Source organism: Archocentrus centrarchus, chromosome 4 (genome assembly GCF_007364275.1).
Source record: "Archocentrus centrarchus isolate MPI-CPG fArcCen1 chromosome 4, fArcCen1, whole genome shotgun sequence".
In the NCBI taxonomy this organism is placed as follows: domain Eukaryota; kingdom Metazoa; phylum Chordata; class Actinopteri; order Cichliformes; family Cichlidae; genus Archocentrus; species Archocentrus centrarchus.
This window is the reverse complement of record NC_044349.1, coordinates 38,248,646-38,263,191: the sequence shown is the minus strand read 5'-3', so window position 1 is coordinate 38,263,191 and position 14,546 is coordinate 38,248,646. Positions and strand designations below refer to the sequence as shown.

At 48.2% G+C, this 14,546-nt stretch overlaps 1 protein-coding gene across 1 annotated transcript; it reads left to right on the top strand.

Annotated features, from left to right (window-relative positions):
- Positions 1-315: 315 nt before the first annotated feature.
- Positions 316-14,275, top strand: zbtb11 (zinc finger and BTB domain containing 11). The gene is made up of 10 exons (XM_030728186.1): positions 316-625; positions 1,693-1,943; positions 2,290-2,521; positions 2,598-3,613; positions 5,179-5,499; positions 5,584-6,001; positions 6,899-7,016; positions 12,447-12,605; positions 13,051-13,226; positions 13,501-14,275. The coding sequence occupies exons 1-10, from the start codon at positions 316-318 to the stop codon at positions 14,040-14,042; spliced, it is 3,543 nt and encodes a 1,180-aa protein (XP_030584046.1). The 3' UTR covers positions 14,043-14,275.
- Positions 14,276-14,546: the final 271 nt, after the last annotated feature.

Below are 14,546 nucleotides of genomic sequence, written 5' to 3'. Positions count from 1 at the left end.
TGCGGTCCGTGACGTTATAACTTCGCGCATTGCGCCCTCTTGTGATGGGGAAAATCCATTGCGCACTTCCGCCCCCGTGACGCCAAATCCGGTTGTGCAGCAGCCATTTTGTGTGTTCGGGCATCGGAGCTTGTTGGTGGCGAACTGCAGTTCCACCTTCGCAAACAATTAGAAATGCGGCCGTAGCGGCTCCGCTTCGCGGTACCAACCACCCGAGCGACGCAGACAAATTTCCGGCCGTGTTTGGGGAGCAGAGGGGGGCCTCCGCTTCCGGAAAGTCACCGCTCGGCGTGAAGAGCGCGGCTCGGCTCGGACATGTCGTGTGAGGAGAGCTACTTGGCCATCATCCGCTACCTGACCGACGAGCGGGAGCCGTACGCGCCGGGGACGCCCGGGAATACCAAGAGGAAGATCCGCAAGGCGGCCGCCTGCTACGTGGTGCGCAGCGGGACTCTGTTCTATCAGCGCCGGCTGAAGGGCCAGAATGACTTCACGGAGCTGGAGGTGGTGCTGCAGGACGAGCGCAGGAAGGAGCTCATCAACGAGGCGCACATCATGGTGGAAGGGGAGCACCTGAACCAGCAGCTCACCTGGGAGGTCATCTCCCAGAAGTACTGGTGGAGAGGTGAGGCTTCGAGGCGGCGGCTGGTGGTCGGTGTGCGGAGTTTGAATCCGCCGGTGGAAACGCGGACGACGAGTCCGCACCAACGCACGGGCGGCTGCTCCCTGCCGCCACCTACCGGGCAGTCAGGAGGCTGCGGTTTTAAAGGGTGGATTATTATTACAGAGGAGATTTTAAACATATGTAGAGAAAATCATCAGTTTTATGTACGAAGCCTTTGATCAGAAAGTTATTGATTAAGTTGAGGCTGAGAAATATGCGCAAGCTTGACGTTAATGAAGCTGAACATGTAAACAGTACACGTGGACCATGTTCGCTCTGATGTCACATACATACCTGTTAGGAAACAATGACTGTGTGCATTAAGGTCAGATGAGTGTTTGCAGACATGCCCATGCGTGGCTCTGTTTGCTGTCCCTGCTGCGTGCTCCTGGGCAAACTGTGGAGAAGCAGGTTCATGAAGACTTGAAGTTCCTCCTGATGATGCTGTGAGGTTATGACCTCGACGGCTCAGGGCACAGGCAGCGTTTGCAGCTGCAGGACGTCTGCAGGCTCAAAGCTTCTGAATGCAGTCATTGTGTCTTCTTGGAGGAGAATCGTATCTGTCTTCCTGTGTTTTTATCTGGATTTTTAACTATTTAATGTGACCTTTTTGTGTGTGTTTCAACTCCAGATTGTTGAGTCTGCTCTAAAGATGAATTACTTGTAATGTGCACACTTGTGAGGATTTTAAGTGTGTCAGTGACCAGGAGAGAAGCAGGAGTGAAATATTTAAGGTTAAAACAGTAAATACATAAAAGTATATTATTAATAATAATCTGAGATTAGTAATAGTCTTTTTAAAGTGCTCATTCCCAGCTCCATCTTTGTGTGTTGTGTAGCTTTGCTTGATTGACAGTTCAAAGTAAGCCTTCTGTATCTTATACTGGCCTCATTTAATCCGCGACCAGCGAGGAAACGGTTCCTTTTACTGCTGCTGACAGGACGTATTCTCACACGTGTGGAACAAATCAGGTTTCTGGTACGGCTCAGAGAGACGCGCTCACGTATTTGCTGTCTGACCCTTTCAGGGATCTCGAAGCACGTCAAAGACCACATCAGGGAGTGCGCTCACTGTCAGAGCAGGCGGAGCACCGATGACGGCTCGGGACCCCGAGCTTTCGCACGGCCGGGCCGACGCAGGACCGCTGCCAACTGGAACGAAGAAGAGGATGAGGAAGAGGAAGAAGAGGGAGATGAAAACTTATTCTTCACAGGTTCTTCCACCCAGCAGCAGAGAGCCAAGGTGGCGAAGGGGACGCCGAAGCATGAGCTGGTGTTTGTGAGTATCAGACGTTCAGCAGTTTATGCCGCGTGTGGCTGCTGGATTCAAAGTCCTCATCAGTTCATTCAATGAAATTTGGTAGAAACAATTACTGTGCTTTATTTTTTCTAATGCAAAGTGAACTACAAACCCTACACAAAAATCACACAATTCATAAATCGGCAAATGTTTTTTTTTTTTTCCTTTTTAGTTTTTTAAAGGGACCATGAATCAAATATATCCAGACTGTGCCATCATCTGATCATGTAGAGCTCATTTTTTATAAAGATATAAGATTTTTAGAAGCCAATAAAATAAATGTCATTTGTGATCTAGTGATTTATGATGGGTTTCATTTTTCCAGGTTGACAGTAAAGGTGAGGTGAATCAGTTCCTGCCCAAACACAGCCAGACCATGTTGGACAAACTCAACCAGCAGCGTCTCAACAATCAGTTTTGTGACATCACGCTGCTGATCGAAGGCGAGGAGTACCGCGCACACAAAGCTGTGCTGGCGGCGTGCAGCGAGTACTTCAACGAGCTCTTTTTCGAGAAGGGCGCGGCGTCCACGCACGAAGCGGTCGTCGACCTGTCTGGTGAGCACTCGGCTTGTTTTTCCTGCTGGATGTTTCTGCCGTCGCGCAGCTGTAACTTTTGTTCTTCTTTCGGCAGGCTTCACCAAAGCCAGCTTCCTCCCACTGCTGGACTTCGCATACACGTCCATGCTCACGTTTAACTTCTGCATCATGGCGGACATAGCCAACCTCGCCCGACACCTGCTGATGACCGAGGTGCTGCAGATCTGCGAGTCTGTGCATAAGCAGGTGGAAGAGCAGAAGCTGACGGTGTATCAGAGGGGAGACGTGCACACCGTGGTGTCGAGCCAGCCGAGCGCTCAGGAAGAGGCGAAGAACGAGTCTGAAACCTACATGTTGACCATAGAGAGTGACGGACGGGCGCTGGTCACACATAGCGGCGTCGCCATGTCAGGCGAGACTTTGGCTTTTGTGACACCCTCAAAAGTTGGCTGCATCCAGCAACCGATGGCAGTCATCACCCAGACGGTAGAAGGGGAGGAAGTGCACGAAGGGGAGGCTGGACAGAACGAGACCGTGGCCCTGATCGCACACAGCGGGCAGGTGGAGGCCGGAGAGACCGTCACTCTTATCTCAGGCAGCGCCGAAGTTTTGGAGGGAGAGACGATGACTGTGGTCACCCACAGTGGGCAGGCCGGGGCCAGCGAATCCCTCGCCGTGGTGTCTGCATGTTTGGCGATGGAGCAGCCACAAGTTGCCGAGGCTGAAGCTTTTGTCATAAACGTGGACCCGAACAAAGAGAGCCCCCCAGAGGTCACCCAGCTGGCACCTGCAGCAACGTCCACTCAGGAGGAAACCACGGAGCTACAGGAGGTCGATCCAGCGCCACCGCCACAGAAACGCAAACGAGGGCGTCCAGCGAAGGTGAAGAAGGAGATGGAGGCAGAGGAGTTCCTGCCGCTGGAGGACGAGGAACCTTCTGCAGATGAAAGTCACTCAGATAGGCAGGAGCTCACATCGGATGACTCCAACAGGAGGCGACTCCGGCAGCGCTCTATCGCTGAGGGGGGTTACGCTCGTCTGCATATGGGGCTGGAGGATGAGGAGGAGGCGAAGAAAGGGTCACCCTCACTGCGTGCTGCTACCCCAAAGGTACAGAAGGATCATCCCATGAAAAATCAGTCAGTGCTTCCTGTGAGCTCCCTCAGAGCCAGTGTTTTAACACACAGTAACTTCATTAGATTTAACAAAGCCTCGGAAATAATGACCTTCGTAGCCTTCAGTTACGCAGGGGTGGGTCTAAATCTGGTGCCTTGTAATTCTCAGCATTTTTGAGCCTCGGGAACAGAAGATGCCCAGAGCTCAGGCCCGTTGGTTCATAGGAGGAGAAATGCCAGCTGGCTTTAAGGCTCAGAGGCGGTTGAGTTGTCAGGTGCAGGTGGTAGAAAGCAACTTCAGATTTTCTCAACTTTACAAGCATCTGAAGGTTTATAAAAATCTGCGCAATATCACACACATGATACCGTTTAACTCGAGCTCTAAGCCAGCGGTTCTCAAACTGTTTCCGTCACGCCCCACTTCCCCTTTCATGGGGGGGGTCGATCCGATGTTCAACATTTGTTCTGCGTGACTTTTCTCCCAGGTCGTGGGCGCGCCCCACAGTTTGAGAAACACTGAGCTGTAGGAACTCTCGCTGCACAACAGCACAGATTCACCACTGAAACTGAAACTGTGCCGTACACTCCGAGGGTCAGCGTTTCCACTAGTACCTGCTCGGCTCTACGCAGTTTTGTTCGTTGAGTACCGCCTCAGTGAGGTGGCCCGAAAGTCCAGTGACATCATTTGTGTGCGACACAAATGGTCACTGCGTCTTGTGTCCTCTGGACTCGTCAGCCGCGGAGCACAAAAACCTGTTTGTTGGTTAGTGCGGAGCCGTTTCCTTCATGAAACCAGTGACAACGTAAAACTTAACATTTTTAAACAGTGGATGCTGAAATGAACAAATCCACTCTGGACACTAATGCAAACAACTACCTGAACTCTGCTCCACTCTGATAAAGCTGCAGATACTGAATGCTTTTATTAACCCTTTAACTCCGAATGGATCACCCATGGCACAACATTCTTCAAAAGTGCCGCCATTCGCGGACTTCCGGCAACAAATACCGTAATACCCCTATGTGGCTGTGACGTGCAGTTTCTGGGCTTTCAGGAACTGTTTGCATTTTTTCAATAGGACAAACGGTTGCAGAGTTACGGTAATAAGCCGGCTGATCAACGTTCCTTTGATCAGCCAACTCCGCGCTGATACGCCACGTCTCAATCAGCTGTTCACCGCTATTCAATTCAATTCAATTTTATTTATATAGCGCCAAATCACAACAAACAGTCGCCTCAAGGCGCTTTGTATTGTGGGTAAAGACCCTACAATAATACAATCTATTGTATTATTGTAGGGTCTTTACCCACAATACAAAGCGCCTTGAGGCGACTGTTTGTTGTGATTTGGCGCTATATAAATAAATACAATCTATTGTATTATTGTGGGCAAGTAACGGGCGCTTCAGCAGCGATCGCTCGGCGTTAAAGGGTTAAACTCTGTGAGAAACCACCTGTTTCAAAGTATTCGTACGTTGATCAGTTGTGCTTGTGACATTTCGTCTTTGCTTTCTTTGAAATATGTTGAAATATTGTTGGTGTTGGTACTTGTGCTACAGGTTGGGACAAGGCCCGGGAAAAGGGGCAGGCCTCCCAAACAGCCGGTGGAGACTCAGGTTGAGGGACCGTCTGTGTCTGAGTCTGCAGCGGATCCAGGCGTCAGTGCCGTGGAGAGCGCCACGACCGAGGAAGTCATTACCGAGGAGGCCGGGGCGAAGGTTTCGGAGCCAGAGACCGGAGCCAGTCAGGAGCAGACCCAGGCCGAGAGCGCCGTCGACGGCGAGCACACGTGCTCAGAGTGCGGCAAGTCCTTCCAGAGGCGTTACTCCCTCATTATGCACACGCTAAAGCACGAGAAAGCTCGAGGATACAAGTGTAGCGTAAGTACTGGCGTACATCACTCCCCGTGGCATTGAATCATTAATGCTGTCTGCTCTCACCGTGACGTTTCCGTGTCCTTGCAGCTGTGCAGTAAGGACTTCCAGTACGCCGCCTCGCTCCGCGCCCACCTGGCCCGACACAAGCAGCATAGCAGTCAGCGAGCTCCTGTCGCCAAACCCTCAGCAGAGCAGAGCTCCGAGGGGAAAGCCGACAGCGAGTTGGACGAGAAGACGTCATCGTCGCCGCTCACCAAGAGAGAATTTGTGTGCGACATCTGTGGGAAGACCTTACCGAAGCTGTACTCGCTGCGGATCCACATGCTCAATCACACCGGCGTGCGGCCTCATTCCTGCAAGGTCTGCGGGAAGACGTTCGCCCACAAACACAGCCTGAAGATGCACCGAGCGCTGCACGACGTCACCAAGCAGTTCCAGTGTCAGTACTGTAAGAAGTCATTCGTGAGCAAGCGGAGCATGGAGGAGCACACCAGCCTGCACACAGGTCAGTCACACAGCACCTCGACTTTGTTCCAGGAGCTCTAAAAATTCTCCTTTCTGATTGGCTGGTTTGTGAGGATTTGTTGCTTCGTTCCTTTCTGTTTCCTTATGGGCAGGCCGGTCAGGTCGTTGTGGCCTTTCTTGTATCATTTAGCTGTCTCGAGTCTGCCGTCCTGCAGTCAGACTCCAGACCTGAGGCCTGAGGGGCTTACAGATAACAGTAAAATGCAACATTGCTGCATAAAAGACGACGAATGCTGCAGAAATCGTTAATCTGATGATTTCTGGCACGGTGACATAAATGTTTGAATTGCAGCGAATGACTCTGTCTTCTAAGCGGACGGCTGCACAGCAGAGCTCACTGTCAGTATTACAGCTTCCTGTCCCACAGCCTGTTGAAGGAGACGTGACTGACTGAACAGGTATGACCAGGTGTTCTTCCTGCAGTGTCAGAGACTCAGCAGCTGCTTAGAATCAAGTAGAACAACATCACCGAACGAATCCGTGCGTCCCTGTGATGGTGTGACGCACAGTTTGCTCTGCAGTAGTGTTGCAGCTGGGCGGCAGATGTGATGTTGGTGAGGTACAGCAGCCCGGTTGGTCTCACACTGAGACACTCAGCATAACCTGCTCCTGGTCACGTTACGTGTTGAGCATCAGTTACCATGGTGACTTGGGTAAAAAGAGAGCCATGTTTACGACACAGGAAACTCTGACTTTAAGCTCCACACAGCTCGCTAACCGATTAATCTCACTGAGACTGTGGAGCAGAACAGGAGCTCCGAGCTGCAGGACATCCACAGGATCAGCAGCTGATTACTGTCGGGTCTATGGTGTCATGCATTCATATAAGAAAGCGTGGCTACCGTCCTGTATGACAGTGTGACTGTTTCCTGCTCAGGTGAATCGAAGTACCTCTGCAACACGTGTGGAGCCACCTTCCACCGAGCCTCCGCTCTGAGCAAACACCTGAAGAAGCACCAGCCCAAACCCGACGTCCGGCCGTTCGCATGTGCACAGTGAGTAACTCATCATTCAGTTCAGTTTTATTTACGTAGCACCAAATCACAACAAACAGTCGCCTCAGGGCGCTTTGTATTGTGGGTAAAGACCCAACAATAATACAGAGAAAACCCAACAGTCAAAACGAGATTCAAGATTCAATCATTCAATGCCGTTTCGACAAATTGATAGGAATTTGTTTCGGTTAAGCCCCACACATTGTTAAAAACACACACACAATATGATACAATAATTAGGGATGCGCCGATCCGATATTCAGTGTCGGTCTGATACTGGCCTAAATTACTGGATCGGATATCGGAAAGAAATAAAAAATGTAATCCGATCCAACCCGCATTAGCTGCATTACAGTTCTGTCATCGTCTTCTTCTCGTGGGTCTGCGGTTGACCAAACCAGCTTAGAGCTGCATTACCGCCACCTGCTGGAATGGAGTGGATCAGGAGTTAGAAAAAAACCCTCCTCAGATTCTATAAAGTTCCCTTTGACACTGAGCGATCATCGCTGACATGTTTTTCCGCCTCCACCGCTCTCTGTGTGTTCGTGTGTTGTGCTCGCTGTGCTGAGAATTTCAGCTGTTATTTTTTTCTCTACTTCAGCTCCCGGACATACTGCTAGAGCGCCGCGTCCGGTACCGGAAGAACCCCTTCCCCGTCAAAATATTTTTGATACTTTAATCCCTGATTAGTGACTAAATATAGACCTGCAGTAGAAACGTATTTAGGAGAATGCTTGTGAATATAAAGCATTACAAGATTACGCTCACGCAGCCACCAGTTTTTCAACATAAACACTGATAACACAACAGCAGCAGTCAGCTGATTTACCTGCAGTCTGTCTGCACAAAGAGGCGGAGCCGGTGAGCTCAGATGGAACGGACGAAATGTTTTTCTAGCGTCCAGATGAAGCTTTTCCCTCTGTAACCTCCATTAAACCTTTACTGGGAAACAGCTGGAAGTCCTTCATCAGCCACCTGATCAGTAAGTGAAGAAAAGAGAACTTTGTAGCTGCTCCATCCACCCTGTTTGTTTCACATGGGGACAAACTGCAGTACGGAAGTTAAAATATGCAGATGAACTGTTAATATGAAAAAAGTATTTCTTATCCAGTTACTCGGGTAATCGGTGGAATAATTGATTGCTAAAATAATCAATAGTTGCAGCCCTAATTAAATTTTCAACATACCATAAGCCAATGCATCACCTTCTCACATAGGAGCAACAGGGTTCAGGCGATAGAGCGATTGTTGTAAGTAAAGTTTATTTATTTGGTGCTTTTCACAGACAAAAAGTCACAAAGTGCTGTACAATAATTAAAACACAATAGGGCTGCAGCGATTCATCGACGTAATCGATGACGTCGACTACAAAAATTTGTCGACATGGAATTTCATTGTCGAAGCGTCGTACTTTTAAACCCATCTATTTTGTTACGCTTATTGTGTGATTTTGTAATTGCAATACACTACAGGAAGATATGGGGGCAGTATTGCCTCCATTGTCTATCAGCAACAACAATACCAACGAAGAAGAAAGTAACAACAGCGTAACACTAGTGGAACAGAGAGGAGGGAGGAGAAAATGAAAGAAAATGGAGACAGACTGTCAAAGGTGTGGGAGCGTTTGACAGAAACCAAAATAAGCTGAATGTAGAGCAGAGCTTTCCTTCCACGGCAGCATCGCTGCAGTGCTGAGCGTTTACAACGCCGGCACCCTGGAGCTGTGACGTCAGCTCTGGATGGGTACGTTAGTGCGTCGCTGATACCTGTTAATGTTTGTACAGTAATGTTTCTGTTAGCTTACCTGTCGGAAACAAGCTCTCGTGGATGTTTGCTAAGCGCCACCATTTCAGTGATGTTAGCTAACGAGTGAAGGAGAATAGGAGCAGCCACATTGGCTCCTATTTTTTTCCCTCCTATTAATATCAGCGTTCATTCTGAATAATAAACCTCTGTATGAACTGAATCATCTGTAAACTTTTCAGCTGTTTTGGACGGAAAAATCTTTTTGATTTAATTTCAAGCCTTATTTCAGAATCAGAATCTTTATTGTCATTGTACACAGAAGTTGCACAACGAAATTTAAAATGCATTCCTTTCTAGGTGCCTCAGACAATAAATAATAAAATAATAAAAATATGAGTGATAAAAATGATTACTAAAATACAGTGCACAATAGTAAATTAAGACGAATCTAGCCCCAATACACACACCAATGCACGCACACAGTCAGCACTACCACCCCACATCACTGTCCAAACCACACAGAGTTCAGTTCAATGATAGCCCTGGCATAAAAGCTGTTCCTCAGTCTGTTTGTTCTGGCCTTCATTGTCCTGAAACGTCTGCCTGATGGCAGTAGCTGAAACAAGGAGTGTCCAGGGTGTGAGGGGTCCTGGAGGATGTTCTGTGCCCTCCTCTGGCAGCGGGCATTGAACAGTTCCTGGAGGGAGGGCAGGGGACAGCCTATGATCTTTTGAGCCGTGTTGATGATTCGCTGGAGTGTTTTCCTGTCTGCTGCTGTGCAGCTGTTGAACCACACGCACAGACAGTAGGTCAGGATGCTCTCTACAGAGCAACGGTAGAAGGACACCAGCAGATTCTGGGTCAGATGGTTGCTCCTAAGAACCCTCAGGAAATGCAGTCTCTGTTGGGCCTTCCTGACAATGCTGGTCGTATTGATACTCCAGGTCAAATCATCCTGCAGATGTACTCCCAGGAACCTAAAATCTGAAACCAGCTCCACTTCATCCCCCTCGATGAACAGAGGTTGAATGACATGTGTTGTCCTCCTAAAGTCTACTACCATCTCCTTTGTCTTAGTGGTGTTCAGGATCAAGTTATTCTCACTGCACCACCTTGACAGCCGCTGCACCTCGTCCCGGTATGCTGACTCATCCCCGCCTGATATGAGCCCCACCACAGTGGTGTCATCCGCAAACTTAATGATGCAGTTACTGGCATGTATGGAGGTGCAGTCATGTGTGTAGAGGGTGAAGAGTAGGGGACTCAGCACACAGCCCTGTGGAGAGCCGGTGCTGAGGCTGATGGCTGAAGAGAGGTGGGGACCTACTCTTACCCTCTGGGAACGGTCTGTCAGGAAGTCCTTGATCCAAAGACAGGTGGAGCGTGGTATCCCCAGATCTGACAGTTTAGTCACCAGTCTGCCAGGAAGGATGGTGTTAAACGCCGAGCTGAAGTTTGAACTTTTGGACAGAGGCCATTTTTATTTATTTGCATTTAAAAATTGCATTTACTTTAATATGCATTTTTATTTGATATTTATTGTGATGTCACATTAATGTTAAAAATACATTTGATTAGTTTCGAACTCGTATTTTTCATTATTTTAATTGTGAGAAGAGAACAAGGTGATGTTAACAGGTGGGCAGGCTTGAACTGGTGAGTTAAGACTGAAATAATCGTCGACTAATCGATAACAAAAATGACAGATTATTCGACTACCAAAATAATCTTTAGTTGCAGCCCTAAAACACAATATCAAAAAATCCAGATAAAACACCGTGTTAAAAACACATTAACATTACGATATTAAAAGAAAAAGACTAAAAATCAAGTCAACAGAAAAGTATCCAGCTGTTTCTTCAAGACTCCACAGAGTCAGCTAAATGGAGCTGGAGTGGTAAACAGTTCCAGAGCTTTGGCACCACTTCCTGAAAAGCTCTGCCCCCCTGGTCCTTAGTCTTGTATGTGGGACAACTAAAAGATTTGGATTTTGTTGTGTGAGAGACTGTTGATGTATGTAAAATTGATCCAGGCATTTAAAAACAATTTTCGAAAATAATAATACAAAAAAGATCGGATTTGTATCGGTATCGGCAAATATCCAAATGTAAAATATCGGTATCGGACATAAAGTGGTATCGTGCCATCCCTAACAATAAAATGAATGAATAAATCCTGAATTAAAACAATAACAGATCATATAAAAAGTCTTAAAACAACACACACAACAACACACAAACAACAATTGTCACCTGTTTTACCTCCTGGCTGTAGCTCAGGAGGTAAAACAGGTCACCCACCGATCGTAAGGTCAGTGGTTCGATTCCTGGCTGCTCCGGGCTGCATACCAAAGTATCCTTGGGCAAGATACTCAACCCCAAGTTGCTCTCCGATACAAGTGTTAGAGTATGAATGTGTGTGAATGTTGGATAATAAAAGCACTTAGATACTGATGGAAGTGCTTGGGTAATGGGTAAATGTAAATGTGTTGTATGAGTGCTCAGAGTAGAAAAGCGCTAAATAAGATCTTATATAAAAATGTTTCTACGCTGTTGAAATTGGACAGCTTGTGGATGAGTACTGTTAGGAAATCTGGTGGTTTTAGTGCTGATTCAATTCAATTCAATTCAATTCAATTTTATTTATATAGCGCCAAATCACAACAAACTGTCGCCTCAAGGCGCTTTGTATTGTGGGTAAAGACCCTACAATAATACAGAGAAAACCCAACAGTCAAAACGGCCCCCTATGAGCAGCACTTGGCGACAGTGGAAAGGAAAAACTCCCTTTAACAGGAAGAAACCTCCAGCAGAACCAGGCTCAGGGAGGGGGGGTCATCTGCCGCGACCGGTTGGGCTGAGGTGAGAGAAAGACATGCTGTGGAAGAGAGCCAGAGATTAATATCAATTAATGATTAAATGCAGAGTGGAGTATAAACAAAGTAAATAAGGTGAATGAGAAACAGTGCATTATGTGAACCCCCCAGCAGACTAGGCCTATAGCAGCATAACTAAGGGATGGTTCAGGGTCACCTGATCCAGCCCTAACTATAAGCTTGATCATAAAGGAAAGTTTGAAGCCTAATCTTAAAAATAGAGAGGGTGTCTGTCTCCTGAATCCAAGCTGGAAGCTGGTTCCACAGAAGAGGGGCCTGAAAGCTGAAGGCTCTGCCTCCCATTCTACTCTTAAGTATCCTAGGAACCACAAGTAAGCCAGCAGTCTGAGAGCGAAGTGCTCTGTTGGGGTGATATGGTACTATGAGGTCTTTGAGATAAGATGGGGCCTGATTATTCAAGACCTTGTAGGTGAGGAGAAGAATTTTAAATTCTATTCTAGATTTAACAGGGAGCCAATGAAGAGAAGCCAATATGGGAGAAATCTGCTCTCTCTTTCTAGTCCCTGTCAGTACTCTAGCTGCAGCATTTTGGATCAGCTGAAGGCTTTTCAGGGAGCTTTTAGGACAGCCTGATAATAATGAATTACAATAGTCCAGCCTAGAAGTAATAAATGCATGAATAAGCTTTTCAGCATCACTCTGAGAAAAGATGTTTCTAATTTTAGAAATATTGTGCAATGCAAAAAGCAGTCCTACATATTTAATATGTGCATTGAAGGACATATCCTCATCATCACCGTTCTCTTCTGTGCCTGAGCCGAGGTCTCACACCGCTTTCTCTTCCACAGCTGTGATAAGAGGTTCTACGAAGCCAAAGATCTGCAGCAGCACATGAACAAGCACATGGGCCTGAAGCCCTTCCAGTGCCAGGTGTGCGGGAAGTGCTACAGCTGGAAGAAGGACTGGTACTCCCACGTCAAGTCCCACAGCGTGGCCGAGCCTTTTAAGTAAGTGTGGCAGAGGAAGTGCACAAATCACACCCCAGAAATCAAAAATCGAATGGTTTCAGATAACATACTCAGAGCATAACGAGGGCACCGTCTGTGAGACTTCATTTGAAGGGTAACTTCAGACCTCTGAGACGAACCTTTTTTGAGATGGTGACCTTTAGGTTTGTGGTGCCTTGGTGTCTCCGCCCCTCTCCAAAAACAACCACATTTCTGTGTTCGCTCCCTCCATGATGATTGATGATTATAAAACATTTTTACCATCATTCAGAGCTTCGCCCTCTGCTTTTCTCGCTGCTCTTCACGCCGTAGCATCCACTGCATAAAAATGATTTCAGATCAGCTGAAATCCAAACTGCCTGCTGCTCACTCCTTAATTATTAATGATTCATAAACAGTGTGGGATGGAGGCAGTTTTCATTGCAGTGTCTGTTTGCATCCTCAGGTGTAACGTCTGTGGTAAGGAGTTCTTTGAGAAGGCTCTGTTCAGGAGGCACGTGAAGAAGGCCACGCACGGGAAGAAGGGCCGAGTGAAGCAGAACCTGGAGAGAGAGTGCGAGCACTGTGGCAGGAAGTTCACGCAGCTGCGGGAGTACAGACGTCACATCAACAATCACCAGGGTGAGTTTGCAGCGTGAGGCGCTCGTAAACATGCAGCATGCAGATGTCATGTTGGAGGTGCCAAAGTATAAACTCAATGTAACTTGAGACCTCCCACGACCTTGTTGAGTCCCCTGTCCTGAGAAGATGTGTGGTGGGAGTGGCACCGTGGTTAATGAGGTCACACTGAATAAGTGAATAGTGAAGGAGCTGAGCGCGCTCCTGCTAATGAGCGTTTTCTCTCCTATAAATGTGGAAATTAATGCCCCGCCCTCTTTTTTAACTTATTTTAAAGGAGTGAAGCCTTTTGAGTGTCTGACTTGTGGTGTCGCCTGGGCTGATGCACGTTCTCTCAAGCGTCACGTCCGCACCCACACGGGAGAGCGGCCGTACGTGTGCCCCATGTGCCAGGAGGCCCACATCGACGCACGCACTCTACGCAAGCACATGGCCAAGTACCACGTGGACAACCTGCCTGGGAAGATCATGCTGGAGAAGGACACCCTCCAGTTTCACAACCAGGGCACACAGGTGGAGCACGCGGTCAGCATTCTGGCGTCCGACCTGCCCCCCGAGCTGCGGCCGGCGCAGCAGCCGGCCTCGGAGGAGATCGAGACGGTGCTGATAACGGAGGAGACGGTGGAGGCTGTGGAGGCCGTGCAGGCCGTCCAGGCGGTGAGCGACGGCTCGGTGGCGACGCTCTCGGATCAGGGCATCATGCAGGTCGTGAACTACGTCCTGGCCCAGCAGGCGCTGACGGGGGTGAAGCTGGAGGAGACCCCTGAAGTGATTCAGACAATGGAGGTGGAGGTGGCTCACGTGGCTGAGGTAGAGTAACTGTGGGCCGGAGGACGGACTCTCCCACGCAGGCTGATCGCGTTTCCTCACAGTCTGTATAAACTGTAAAAACCATTCAGATGCTTATTTTTCTGAACATGTAAATAATGTAATGAAGTTGAGGTTTCACTGTGTGTGTAAATGGCTGAACAAACAGGAAGTGGACGACTTTCAGACATGAAAGTTGTCGCTCAGGAGGAATGCAGCTAGAAATAAAGCTTTGCTTCAAACTACGTCCTCCCGTCTCTTCTTTTGTTCCTGAACGTGAAGCTGAGGCCGCCGATACTCCGTTTACTGCCCCCTACTGACAGATCACGGGATGGGCGGCGCTAAAAGCTGCTGTTTGTTGCTCCTGACCACAGACTGTATAGAAAAGATGGAAGTAGGACCCTGTTTTGAAAAGTGAAGCTGATGCGACCTCAGTAAACACTCTGTGGTCTCAGTCGCTAGTTTCAGGACTTATTAAAGAAAACATTTCTGTGCGGGAGGATGGTGCAGGTCAGG

What these genes read in the sequence shown, in the direction of transcription:
- zbtb11 (XM_030728186.1), top strand. Translation starts at nt 316, where the DNA reads ATGTCGTGTGAGGAGAGCTACTTGGCCATCATCCGCTACCTGACCGAC. An exon ending in AGCGGTCGTCGACCTGTCTG is followed by an intron (nt 2,522 to 2,597) that starts GTGAGCACTCGG and finishes TTCTTTCGGCAG; the next exon opens with GCTTCACCAAAGCCAGCTTC. An exon ending in CTCGAGGATACAAGTGTAGC is followed by an intron (nt 5,500 to 5,583) that starts GTAAGTACTGGC and finishes GTGTCCTTGCAG; the next exon opens with CTGTGCAGTAAGGACTTCCA.